At 43.5% G+C, this 14320-nt stretch overlaps 1 protein-coding gene across 10 annotated transcripts in view; it reads right to left on the bottom strand.

The window, feature by feature from the left end:
* DCUN1D4 (defective in cullin neddylation 1 domain containing 4) overlaps positions 1 to 6905 on the bottom strand; it is a 38321-nt gene extending 31416 nt beyond the window's left edge. For 2 of the 10 annotated variants that reach the window (XM_064710384.1, XM_064710385.1), the window contains exon 1: positions 6848 to 6905. Coding sequence is in view for 2 of the 10 variants with exons in the window: in XM_064710374.1 (XP_064566444.1) it covers positions 6674 to 6698 (25 nt within the window). In the remaining 8 variants the exon portion in view is untranslated. Of the gene's footprint in view, positions 1 to 2161; positions 2181 to 2282; positions 2324 to 5469; positions 5817 to 6673; positions 6794 to 6847 lie in introns of those variants that run through there. The other 8 variants (XM_064710374.1, XM_064710375.1, XM_064710381.1 and 5 more) reach the window with 7 other exon arrangements.
* Between the last annotated feature and the right edge of the window lie 7415 nt (positions 6906 to 14320).

Genomic DNA, 14320 nt, shown 5'->3' with positions numbered 1-14320 from the left:
AACAAACCCTGCCATCCCAGTGCTCTGAATCAGATCACCAAGGAGCTGCAACACAAGCTGAGTTAGAGGAAGAAACAGGAAAGGTCTTCTGAAGTGGGAGCACAACAGCAATGTGTTTGATTAACCCACCTGTACCTCCCAGTGCCACCTCAAAAGGGGCAACACATCACAGGAAGCTCCACAGCTGCTTGGATGAGCCTGACACAAATAATGCCACCATGTCTGAAGCTATTTTTCACCTAAAGACAAGAGTTTCAAAGCACACGAATTGGTCTGAATTTATTTTTTTTCCTACAGAAACTGCATCCAGCTCTGGGGTCCTCAGCACAGGAAAGACATGGACGTGTTGGAGGAAGGTCACAAAGGACAACTGGAGGAACAGCTAACCATGAAGAAAGGCTGAGAGCTAGGCTTGTTCAGTGCAGAGAACAGAAGACTCCAGGGAGATCTCACAGCACTTTTAGTGCACTTACAGTACTTTAAGGGGACTTTCAAGAAAGCTGGAGAGGGACTTTCCAGAAAAGCGTGACAGGACAAGGAGGAATGTCTGCAAACTGACAGTAGGTTTAGATCAGATATTAGTAAGAAATTCTTTACTGTGAGGGTGGTGAGACATTAGCACAGGCTGTCCAAAGAAGCTGTGGAGGCCCCAAGCCTGAAGTGTGAGGCTGGATGGGGCTCTGAGCAACCTGGTCCCGGCAGAAGGCACTGGTGCCCATGGCAGGGGGACTGGAACGAGATTATCTTTCAGGTCCCTTCCAGTTCCAGCCATTCTAAGACAGAACACACAGTTCATTGACCTCCAATCAGAAGAAGGAAATCTGCTTGCTTTGTAAATAGTGAAAGATGATATGTGGAAAGTTTGCTATGACTTTAAGGGGTATATGTCAAACAAGCATATGTATTCTGTTGATTAAATTAGTTTTCATGCAAAAGGTAGCTGATCTTCAGTGAGGTCTGAAGCAATGAAAATTCCAGATGGCATTAAATACTTTGCAGTAATTCAGAATGCAATGGCTAAAAAAAAAATCTGAGTAAAATAATTGCAAATCCCGAACCCAGAAAGGAATGACAGAGACAACCTAGGTTAATGGAATTTAAACATTGTCTGCAGTGTGTGATTAACACAATGTTAAGGGTTAAAGGCTGGGTTAGTCAATTATATATTATTTAAAATTAAAAAGAAAATAGTTTAAAAATAATTTTCAGAATATTGTAGGTTAAGGTTTAAACTATGGACCTGAGAATTACAGAGAGGTAAAAGAAACAAGAGCTACCTGGGCTTGCTTCCATAACAAACTAGAAAAAAAAACCTTCTACACCCTCTCATTAATGCACACATGAAATACAATACAGAAAAACAAAAAACTCAATGTATCTTAAGTATAAGCAAAGTATACAGGTAAACTAGACTCAAATACTCTACTTTCCTATCTGAAATGAAAAAACTTTAGAGATCAAATCCCAATTTTTTCTATTTTTTTATCAGAATGAGCAATGTGTTGCCAAACTATTGAAATGAACATCTGAAAACCAAGGGGGAAATTTAAAGCTTGGACAAAACACAGCTACAAGGTGCAGTAAAATCTATTAAAAACCTAGTAAGAAATTAACAATAGTAGTAAACAAGATCAGCTGACTCCAAGTTTCTTTTAAAAGCTGCTATTTTTTTTAAGCAAATAGAAAATCTATGCAAAATCTCACTTTAACAATAAGTCTAAAATAGTTGTCCCAAATTGATATGCCATATATACAATACTAAAATTTAAATATAGAAATAGCAGTAGTAATAACATAGTAGTAATTCTTATTACTGCTAAAATACAGCTGTAAACGTCTCAGAAAAAAAATTAACAGAAAAAATACCAGGCAAACTCATATCTAAAAATTAAAATAGCATGCTTAGGCTTTTATTCAATTGTTTTCCGTGCTTTCAAGTAACAGAGATAGAAAAAAAAAACTTGTAGTAGTACTAGCAACAGTAGTTCAAAGTTCTATTGTCTGGGTTAGCTTTAAATAAACTTTACTTACTCAAAAAAGAATCATTTAATCTTCTACAAAATATACTATTTTATAGTCTGTAGTCTACTTATGGAATTATCCTAACAGCAATGCAATTTATATTGATTAATGATGAATTGATTAATGATCTGAAACCTACATTTGGTGAAAGCCCTCAACGCTCATGTCCAGGAAGCAAAATTCTTGTATTCATTACTAAATACAGAAGGCAAAAGAAAAATGTACATCAGTCTTATTTACACAAAATCTTAACAACACACCTGAAGACTGAGAGTCCCAAACTGCAGTTCACAGCAGATAGGAGCTGACTCTGCATTCCTGTCAAAGACAGGATTAAAAATCTATTTCAGTGTGTCTGTAGCTGCATCCCTGCAGGCAGTGACACCCTATACCCGGGCCACCCTGCAGAAGAATCCTTTCTCCCACTCCATCATGGGACAAGAAGCCTTGGGTCAAGGGAGGCAGAGAACATGCTGGAAAAGCAGGGTCTCCCTTGATTTGGTGTGGTCAAATAAAGGGCATGATTCAGAAAGTAAGGAAAACAGAAGTGAATTCCAGCTTGCAAAGCAAGGACTGGCAATTAGATGGGATGATCCAAGCTATCTCGAGGAGCATCAGGACCCAGCCATTAAAGCTGAAGACAGGATACTGCAGGATGTTCCTCCTGCCTGCACCCAGAACTGCACCAGGCTCAGAGCTACTGCTGACACCAACAGTATCCAAAACCCACAGTTGCAAATTTGTGTAAATTTTGCAAACACAACAGCCTAAAATGTTCTGAAGCAAAACACAGTTTGACTTAAGCTAGTAAATAAAAAACCCTACAGAAAACCCAAATCCAAGCAAAAAAATACGGTAGGAGTTACTAAACGTACTCTAAAATATTTAAAAAGTAAACATTCACATTCAACTCTTAACATTTGGTATCACCACTCAGAATGACTGCAACAAAATACTTTAAGATCACTGCATGCTGCATAGATAGGAAAAAGCATAATTCTTTTTTGCCCCCATAGGAACAAATCTTTATTCTACCTAGGTGTTTTTGCAGTATCCTAATCTGAAGGCTTGTTTACAAAAAGATCTACAGCAGTTTAACGCTACTTAAGAATTTTAGAGCAATTTAAACAGAGCAAAATTTGTGTAACTGCTACTTTAGCTTGAATACATTTCCATTGACCTTAAATTGAATAAATAAGAGCTAGGCTAATTCTCCTATACTAACATACAGGATAAAGTATTCTGCACAACTGGCTCATGGCAGGATTTGGCTTTGCTTGGAAGGAGGTGATTTTGGTGGGGTGTTTTGTGCTATATAGCAAAGACTAACACTAAGTGAGTTTCTGGTGCAAAACATCTACTTCCATTGATGGCAAGTGTTCATCCAGTCTAACACTTATTCTACCATCAGATTAATTCAAACAAGTGTCAGTGAGCTAGTTTTGCATCATTGGCTGCCATGACCCAAGAGCTGTTTGCAAGCATTACTCTTAACTTCATGCCAGGTGTCACCTGGCACCCTACAAAGGGCACAAGCTAATACAAACTTATCTTGTGCTCTAGCTAATTCTGCAGAAATGCAACCCTGTCAAGCATCTGCTATAGGGTATCCAGCACCGTGCACATCTGGAATGTGGCTCAGGATGGAGCTGCAACAGCCTAGAAACAGCTATGCCAGCCAAAGGCACACTGTCCCGCTGCTTGCTTCTTCCTCCCTGCCAAAACTGACTGACCCCACGGCCCTGCCAGCAGCAAAGGCCATGGCCACGTTCCCTAACCCGCTTCAGGCAAAAAATCAACCTGCCAGTTGAGACAACTTAAGCAAGTGGCAAGAGCTAACCCAGGTACATTTGACTGAGTGGATTAGAGGGCGCTCCTACAAACCACTTTACCAGCAGAGCCGGGAAGCAGCAATCTGCAGCTAATGAGCAGACCCAGTCCCAGTCTGTGCAGCAACACATCTGCATCAAGTGTGCCACACCAGTCAGTTCCTAAGGATGAGCTAAAGCCTCACAGCTCTAACCCTATATAAATATATATAACCATCTACATAGACACAATTTTATATGTATAGACACATGCCCCTCACTGAATGAACGGGTAGTTGTTCCCATCTCTTTATGAGCCAAAAGTAAAAATTCTGTTTAACATCAGACCATGATTGTAATAAAACAATTTAATTGGAAGTACAACAAAAATGCTGGCACATATAAACTAAGGGTTCTGCTTCAAGCCCCTGTTAAGTAGTCTTACTTCCTGTAGAAGAAATAACCACACTATTAAATGCTCTAATATTTAAGCTGGATACAAGAGGTGAACACTTTCACAGGATGTACAGTACTTCCTAATGCTATGCTTTTTGGCAAGCACCAAGACAGACAAATTAAGCGAGTTATCTTCTTCTGCTTGAAGACACAAACAAAACTAGGAACTAATGCTTTGAAAAAGCCCAAAGTCTTTGCTTTCAGTACCTGCAAAGAAAGTGTGGGAGGAGGGAAATTAAAGAAAACACAGGATTAATAATTCACTAAGAGCACAAAAAGTACTCAGACAAAAATAAATTTAAATTAAGTGCTGCAATTACACAAATAAGAGCTCACCCTGATACAACAGAATGAAGAGAAGCAGTAAAACAAAACTTTACCTGCCTAATTCAACCTATTACATGGTCTTATACAGAGAAGGCTTTTCCAATTATAGCCACAGGAGCTACAAGAAACTTTTAAGCAGGCATCTTCAATAGAAAAAAGCAAAGCTGATTTCCTTATATAATGGTGTGTATCCAGAAAGTAAAACTCAGACTGAGCAAAAACATATTAATGGAGTTTACAGCATAAGAACTAAGAAGGATCAAAAAAGTGGCTCAAAATAAACCTTCAGTCAAGAGACTACCATAAGCCAGCTACTGTATGTGCAAAACTATGCTATGAACACTTCTTGCTTCAAGAAGTGCTCATTTAGATCAATGAAAAAAACCCAACCATGATGAAGCTACAGATAATGAAATTAAATTAGAAAAATATATCTATTTAAAATAACACATATGCAATTAAAAAAAAATTTGAGGCACAAGATTTGATAACTCCACAGCACACTGTTAATGAAAAGCCAGTAACAGCTGAGGGCTGAGGAAGACAACTCTTACTGTTTTTTGAAGACAAGTTAAAATTTAAAAAAATTAAAAATCACTATGTCGCCAAATTATCCTACATGAGGGAGCCCTGGAATATTTGTAACTGCAACTCACACGTGTATATAATGAGGACCTGCATTTTTTTTGACAGGGCATATGACAAAAGACACTGAACAGAAGGCATTTTCTAGAATAATTATCCTTCTATTTCTGAGGCAATCATTCCTGTTTTAATGGTAGCCTTCACCACCAACACATAATGACCCCTAAATACAAAGGTAAAATAAACCAGAACCACTAAAAAATGATATAACCTTATGATTTAGAGCCTTTACCAGGCTGCCCCTCTACGAGATCTCATTATAAGAGACACAAGAGGATTCAAGAAAATCCAGGCATTATGCAGCATTTCTTTCCCGCACTGCTTTCAGGACTTTGTCCAAAAGTCGGACAATCATTGCCTAACGCAGGATCAAAGCTTCAATTTTCATTATCTTCCCCACAAGCAAGTTCTACAGTAATAAAGCATCTCAGAGCTGCAAATCCTCTCGCAGTGAGAACACGTTCCCGGGAGGTTTCAGAGGGACGCCGCTGAGCAGGACAGCGGTGTGCTCAGGACGAGCGCCAGGTCTCTGCAGCGGACCGTGCCCGTCCCTGAACCCCGGCCACCCCACGGCCACGCCGATGCGTGACCCCCAGCACCGCGCACCCCGCCTACAGCAGGCGGTCGCTGCTGCTCGGAAAGCGCAGCCAGAAACTCGACTGCGGAGACAAAGCCCCGGCCCCGCTCCTCCAGAACGGGCGGCGCGATGCCCCCGTGCTGCCCAGGGCGGGCGGGGACGGCCCGGCCGGCCGGGGGTCCGCGGGGTGGGGGCAGAGCGCCGCGCCGCCGCAGGGCCCGCTGGGAGTTGTAGTCCGCCAGGCTGCCTCTCGCCGGCCCCGTTGCGTGGGGCCGCCACCGTAGGGACTTCGCCTCCCACCATGCGCCGCGGCTCCAGTCCCCCGCACAAGCAGCACGGTTCTCCCGCACCGGCCCGGCGGAACCCGCAGAATTCACCCCCGTCCCTCTTCCCTTACACACGCAGCTCCGCGGCCCGCGCTCCCCTCGGCAATCCCGGCTCTCTCACAGCCGGCCACGAGGGCCGGCCGCAGCCTCAGCCGCTCACCAGCTGGGATGGGCAAACTGCGTCACACCCTCCGAGCGCCCCCGGCCCTCTCCGGTGCTGCTGCCCCCGCCCGCTCCCGTCCCCGCCCCCCGGGGGAGCGCGCTGAGAGCCGCGGGGCTCCCTCTGACCCGCGAAGGCCCCGCCGCCAGGCACGCACACACCGCCCCGCTCCGCGGCGGTCCCGCACCCGCGGGCCTGAACCCTTCCCCGGCATCGGGAGTCCCGGTGGCGCGCTCGGCCAAGCCTCACGGCTCAGGGGCAAGAGAAGCCGCCCCCAGTCGGGCGGTTCTTTCGGTCGGACAGCGGGGCGAGCGCCGGGCCCGGGCCCGGGCCCGGCCGTGGCACTACTCACTGACAGCGGCGGCATCCGAGTGCATTTTCGTGCAGCGCTGCACACGCTGCCGGCCCGGCCCGGCTCCTGCCCTGCTCCCAATCCAGAGCCTGGGCACGGACACCCCTGTCCCGCCCACCGCCCGCGCCCATTGGCCCGCGCTGCCGGGGGACGCGGCGAGCCTCGTTCTCTTACTGGGTGAGACTGCTGCCACTCTACCCCCGCCTGCCCTGCACCTCCGCCCCGGCCTTCCATTGGGCAGAAGGCCGAGCTGACCACGCCCTTCCCCGCTCTGACTGGGCTCCGGCGCTGCCAGTTTTTCCCGGCCTTTAAAGCGCGTGCAAAGAGCACCACTTTGTGTCACCCGCGGCGCTGATTGGCTATAGGGACCAAGGGCCGCGCCCATGCACTGATGCGATTGGCTGAGCTAGAGAAGAGGGCGTGGCCTGTGGGCCTGCCCCGCCCTCCAGAGCCGCGGGCGGGGCGTGCCCGGGTCGGGGGTGCTGGACTGCGGCACTTCCCCTCTGCTCAGTGATCCCCGCGCGGTGCTGCCAAATCACCGGCCAGCCTGGAACGATTTCCTTATTTCTTCTATCCCCCTCTTCCAAGGGAGAAAAATGGCAAGCTGCCAACGCAAGCCGAACGCACACAAGTGTCAGGTCAATGTTACAGCAGCGGCAGGATGGGCTGTGGGCATACCTGGGGCCACCAGGGCTGCTCCGTGCGGGACGGTGGCAGCGGCTCCTGCCCTCGGTATTGTTCTCCATCCTGGAAATGTACTGCATGGAGCCTCCCTCCCTCCTTCCCCTGCCCTCGCAGGACAGGTCGCCATCGCCGAGCCCGGGAGGAAGGCTCGCTGCCGGTCATTGCTGCTCGGCCTGCGAGCGCAGCATCCCGGGGCGGTGCGGGTGAATCCGGCCCCGGCGCCTCCCGCTGCTGGAACACTGGTGCAGAGACTGCTAGAGCAGCGTATGTGCAGGATTAGAAAAAACTGAGTAGTGAAAAAACCCTCCCGCTAAAAGGTTAAGTTAAAACAAAGTCAAGGACTACGAAACTGAAGTAGTGCCAGATTTAAGGTAATTGTCCCTCTGGAGTAATGCACTAACATACAGTCCTGAATTAACTGATCACAGGTCTGTTTGTGTTTCTTTGGGGTTTTTTGTAAGCTTTGCCTTACTCAGTGAGTCAGAATGTGCAAGTGGAGATGATTTTATTTTGCTTGTTTTCCACTGCCTGTTTCACAGAGAAGATTGATTCACAATAAAATGAATCCACTTTTCAAAAGTCAGGCACTAAAACCCATGTCAGAGCAATGAAAGCTCACATTATTTGAAATTCTCACTTAGTCACTAACTTGTTGAAATTACTTCTATAGAACTTCCTGCCTGTGTCTCAGGATATTTTCCTACTTTCACCATCTTTTCTTGAGCTCAGTTGGTTGGTGTTAATAACACTAAGGTTGGAGTTCAGTCCCCATATGAACTATTTACTTGAGACCTGGACTCTGTGATCCTTGTGAGTCCCGATTCAGAATATTCTGTGATTCTGTGAAACCTCTGCAAAAAAATATAATTATAAAGCAATGCAAGCTAGGTTTCACTTCTTTGGTAGTTCTATAACATCCCACATGCCAGACATTCACATTAGTATGTGTCATCCCAAGTTCTTATACCCAATAGGGGCACCACTGAGTAGCAGTTCATCTGATCTAATTCTGGTTTAAGAGGAACAATTCCTTTAGGGGTGTCTGTTTGTTCACTTGACCATAAAAAGCATGCAGGCTGCTAGTTCACAATAAAAACATATTAAAAAAGAAAATTTCTTCCATCCCTTACAAAGCTGTAAATTGATACAGATGTAAAGAAAGGTGGCAGAGAAAAACCCTTTTTGGTTGTATCTGAAGACAGAAAGGTTTGTACTTTCCCCCCATTTATATTAGTCTAAAATGAAAGATACTACTTGGCCTTAAAAATATTTCCTTAGACTGTAGCTTCTGTAACTACTTTCATTCTAGATTGTAAAGAAAATAGGTTTGACAGGCAAAACTTCCATATATTTTTGAATGCACAAGTATAATCCCTGACCCTTAAAAATGAGATCTGCAAAGAAATCCAGAGGGAAACATAAACTGTTTTCTTAGCTTCTGCCTGCTAAACAGGGGATTCATGCATGAGCCAGAAGAAGCCTGTCCCATGAGAACAAGGCCCATTAAAACATGCACCTCAGTAAGTTATAAATAATCCCCTTTTTACCACTAGCTGTAGACCACTATGGAGGTCTCCAAGCCAACAGATGCTACAAAATCAGGCCTGTGTTTCCTTTCTAAAGCCTGAGTTTATAAAATGCAGAAATGCTTCACTTCACATAGAGCAGATAAACAGGTCATGGCTGATCCATCGTTGTGCTGGGTCGCTTGCCAAGGTTCTGATAGCAGAAGGATTTCAGGAGTGCTTCTGTGAGAAGCTGCTAGAAACTTCTCCTATGTCTGACAGAGCCAAGGGCAGACAGCTCCAAGACAGACAAATCAGTGCTGGGGTAATGCCTCTGTGGTAACATATTTAAAAGGGGAAAAAAAGTTAACGTGCAGATGTAATGGTGGCCAGAGAAGAGGGGAGTGAGAACATGTGAGAGAAAGAGCTCTGCAGCCAGTATGGTCAGTAAGGGAGGGGAAGGAGGTGCTCCAGGTGGCAGAGCTGACATTCCCCTGCAGGCTGTGGTGGAGCCCATGGAGCTCCACAGGGTTCAGCAATCCACCTACACAGCACCTGGAGACCCTACTCTGCAGCAGGAGATGCCCAAAAGAAAGGTGTGGGAAGCCCACACTGGAGCAGGGTCCTGACAGGACATGTGAGCCTGTGGGAGACCCATGCTGGAGCAGCCTGTTCCCCAAGGACTGCACTCCAAGCTCAGCTTGGAGTGGTTTGTGTAGGCCTGTCCCTCTCCCGTGGGAGGGACACACACTGGAGCAGCTGAAGGACTCTTCTCCCTGAGCAGGAAGCAGCAGCAGAAACAGCACATGATGAACTGACCATAACCCCCATTCCCCATCTCCCTGAGCCGCTGTGTGGGAGGAGTAGAAAACCGGGAATAAAGTTAAGCCTAGAAAGAAGGGAGGGTGGGGGAAAGGTGCTCCTAAGATTTCTTTTACTTCTCATTGTCCTGCTCTGATTTTGAGTGGCAATAAATTCAATTAATTTTGTCTGTTTTGCCCATGACACTAACTGGTGAGTGATCTCTCCCTGTTCTTATCTCAGCCTCCAAGTCTTTAATTGTATTTTCTCTCCCTGTCCAGTTGCACAGGGGAGTGACAGAGTGGCTTTGGTGGGCATCTGGAATCTAGCCAGGGTGGAACCACCACATGGACTGAGACAGCTTAAGCAGTTCCAGCATTAGTGTCTTGATACTAACCCTCCTGGCATCCTTTATTTTGTGCCAGTGCAATCACCTGGACAGCTAAATAGCAAGGTAGGTCAAAGAGCAAGACTGTCCTCAATGCTCCCAAAAAGCAAAAAATCCCATAACGAAACAAACCTTTCAACACTTGCTTAAGTTTTCTTTATTTGTTTGTTTTCCCAGCCAGCTGAATATCCAGATCTGGCTTACTACACATATGTGCAAGTGCTCCCATCAATGCACGGGAGAGGAGTAACAAACCATGGAAGTGAAGAGTGGCAGTAAATGCATTTGCCAGTTTGCACACTGTTAGATCAACCTTGGAAATGCAGACTTCTTTTCTTTTTTCCTGAAAAAGACTGCCATTGTTTGCTTTTTTTATGTTTGCACTGCTTTTTTAACTGATAGCTAAAATAACAACCATGTTAAAAAAAAAAAAAAACAATTGTAGACTGTGAAAAATACTGGATAACAAGAGAAAGAGGAGCCATTTACTTAGTTATATCTTCTTCACTATCAGAAACAGTGCAGATGTGTCTGAGAAAGAATTTCCAAAAGGAAACTCTGTATCCAAAGGATATCAGACTCCAGATTGCTAAAGCCATTTTATCTCTTGAATACTTTAATTCATCTTGCTTTGCTTAGAAACAAGCTTGAAAGTTAATTTTAGGCACCAGAATCACATGCCGTGATGTGTTTTACAAGTCAGAGGGGAAAGAGAATTGTATTGAAATGAAAAACATTACAAAGAGGAATTTGCTGAACATTAAGAAAGCAGATAAAGCAGTAACAAAGCACAGTGCAGGGTATTGTAAGAAAATAAACAAAGTGCCTACAAGAAGCCCAGCAATAACAGTTCTAAATCATTTGCAGATATGAAGAGTTAACTGATACCCAAATCAACTCATATTTGTGTAATGCTTCTGAAAAGATTTTTCACCCTCAGAGTTGCAATGAAAAAACCTAACACCTGTGAGTTATTCCTGCTTGGTGTCAGCAAACTGTACCAATTAGGGACAAAAGAGGACCTCAAGTGGCAGAAAGTAGAGCTGCAGATTATATGAACTGCTTCAAACCACTACTCATAAAACAGTTCAGCTCATTTTAATCTCCTTGTCCATGGACCCAGACTGTGTTCCCTGTTGAAGTGACAAGGTCTGTTCTCTAACACTTGCTCCACAAGTACATTGCTTTGACCCAAAGGTCCCTCTGTAACATCCTGCAAACCAATGTCATTTTACATACATGAGAGAAATCATGTTGCAGGGCTGTTGATACCTAAATTCTTACATTCCAGTTATAGGATTTTTTCAGCTTCAGTTTTCAATTTTACATTCTCTTCATTCATCAGGAGGCAACTCTAAGCAGCCAAGCTTGAGAGCATCTAAGAATGTCTTCCTGAGCCCTGGGAGTGCATCAAAAGAGCCAGCACCCCTTTCTGGGGCCACAAAGCTCCCTCACTAGCAGCAGAGGACCATGAACATTCTCAGAGCTCTGTTCCAGTGAGACAGGTGGGAACTGGTTACCTGTACATTTAATCTGCAACAACTTGTTTTAATAACATTAAGTCTGGTTCAAAACCAAAGGGTGTGTCCAACTTTTGCTCAGCTTGTAGCTGCAATACTGTTTTTGAAAATGGGAAATAACAGTTTTGGGTTTTTCTTAGCCCAAGAGGTTTGAACTGCAGCTCCCAGGTTCTGGAGTGCTCTGTAGCAACACCAGAGTCACTGTGCCTGAGTCAAGGCAGGAAAATATATGTAAGGGAGACTGGAGTCTCCAGCCTGCTCTCAGTACTGTCAGAAGTTGCTCTGATATATGTTACCTGGAGTTCTTTTTGATTGCAAGGTACACACTGATAGGCCCCTGATATACTGCTGCCTCTTCCTGCACATTCCTACAAACTTCAAAAGACCTGCACAGAATTTCAGAGGATGGGATTTGGAGTACCACAGAATACATATTATTTAGAAGTCAGATATATGTAATCTAGACCTTTTAGCACAAGCAAAAGTTCAAACCTTTAGTAAATACTGCTTATTTAATACGTTATTTTCTTTACATGCCATCTCTGAATGCATAAAGATATCCACAAACTTCTTCTTTCATAACATACTTTCTTATGAAAGCTGAGATGAAGAAAGTATGATTAGAAAACTAAAAGATTAGTCACACACCCCTGCAGCAGGACCTGTTCTAGCACATTTCTGTCATAGTTTGAAACAATGATTGTGACTTAGATATATAATGCACATTTTCCTAAACCACTTAAATATCAAGGGATTAGATCAGTGTGTGGATGTAAGGACAAATAAAGTTTAGTTTTAGCTTCCCAATTCTAACCACAGGTGTAGAAGAAGTATACAAACTGTTTGTAGTCATGTTTTTTCTTAATAATTTTGATAAAATAATGCAAATGTCAATAAATATTAGCTACTAATTACATACATTAAACTACACAAGCTACTTAGAAGAAAAGAATACTCAAATTGAAGATTTTTTTCACTGTCAACATAAACCTTCCTAATAGGGTGAGCATGTCTAAATCCTGTAAAAAATCCATCAAAGTATGCTCAGAGACTTTGAAGATTGCATACAGATATGATTCATAATCTGATCTGTTATGTAAGTCATGTTATGCTGTCTGGCTTCTTGAAAAATATCCTCATCCTATTTTTTAATTGTTAAAAAATTAGGAGTTTTCAAGCTTTTTGTACTTACATGTATTGTCTCTTGCGTTTCACATTAATAATCTGCTCACATTACAAGGTATTTGCAGAGACAGCCTGTGGAGAATGTTAAATAATGTGGCAAGATAATGTTAAGTGTTCTACAGACTATGAAAAGGCAAACCTGTGGCTGGACATGCATCACAGCTAGCATGAGAGCATGCTGAAAATAAATGAGGATACTCAGAGCACTGTGCAGTGTTGGTGCCAGTGCCAGCTGCTTCTGCAAGCTGGGAGAAAGAAGAGACAAGGGCTACTGGTATTTGCAGAAGAAAACTGCTAAAAGTGCAAGAAAGTAATTTGTATCTCTCCACAACATCATGTATCCTGTCTCGCTGGGGAGTCACACAAAGAGCAAGTTCAGAGGGCTTGTAAAGACACACAAAGCACCCATAGGTAAGAAATTAGTTCAACAATGTCTGGTTAATTGTCAGTTACATCAGAGATGATGAATACATAACCACTGAGACTTTTAAATGGCTTTCAGATATCCTCTGTCCACAAAGGCCAGTGACCAGTTTCTCTCTCAGAAACAGCTCTAAAAACAAGGGAGCAAAATGATAGATGATCAGAACAGAGCAACAAGTGTGGTGCTGGCAGCAATTACCTGCCTCCATAGAACAAGAAACCATGGGTAAAAACCCATCCTGTATTTGCTTACATAGAGAAACAATCAAATTGAGTATGCTCAAGCTCTTCTTAAAAGTATATGGTAAAGAATTAGAGAGAGAGAAAAAATCCATCCTCTCTCCTGCAACATATCCTATTCCTCTTAGTTATGGTATGGTTAGATATGACTGGAGAGAGACACAGTATTAAATCTCAACATCAAAAATGTGGTTTCCAAACTGAATGTGTCACTTAAATTATCTAACATGCTTCTCACAAGCAGGAAACATCCTTTGGACAGCATTGAAGATGTCCTCATTGTTAAAGGGAAGCTCTGCACATATACTGATGGATCAGGAGCTAAATATAACATACATTGCCAAGAGACCCTGAGAAGACACAACATTTTACATTGTGTCACATGTGCATGGCATGACAGGGAATTCACTGCCTAGGTCAAAAAAGCAACATCTCTATTCAAGTGCTACAGAAGTGTAGTGCTAGAAAAGAAACAAAGCTTTCCCCCCGCCCCTTTATTACAGTTCATTTTTAAGTAAAAGTTACCACCAACTTTTCTCCCTTCTCAGAAACCTTGTTATGTTAAGCATGATTGTTCTTAATTCTTCATCAGTGTGTTCATGCAGGTGTCTCATAACCATCATTACTCAGAGGTACTCTGCTCTTCCCTTTGTAAAGGCATTGAAGTGTCTAATGTCCAGTTAATAAAATGAAGTCTATAAAAGTCACCTCTTTTTCTCCAGCACTATGGACATCAATTATCTGCAAATTGTTGTAAAACTCATTGAAGAATAAAATGTAGAATAGCAGCAGATGTAAATACTGTTTGAGTCAAAAAGGTGCACACTTCAAACACATACTTACTGCATAATTCCCAATTAAAAAGTACACTAGTTCCATTCCTATTTTGAAAAGCCCTAGG

This window comes from Zonotrichia leucophrys, chromosome 4 (genome assembly GCF_028769735.1).
Source record: "Zonotrichia leucophrys gambelii isolate GWCS_2022_RI chromosome 4, RI_Zleu_2.0, whole genome shotgun sequence".
In the NCBI taxonomy this organism is placed as follows: Eukaryota; Metazoa; Chordata; class Aves; order Passeriformes; family Passerellidae; genus Zonotrichia; species Zonotrichia leucophrys.
This window is presented reverse-complemented; position numbering and strand designations above follow the sequence as displayed.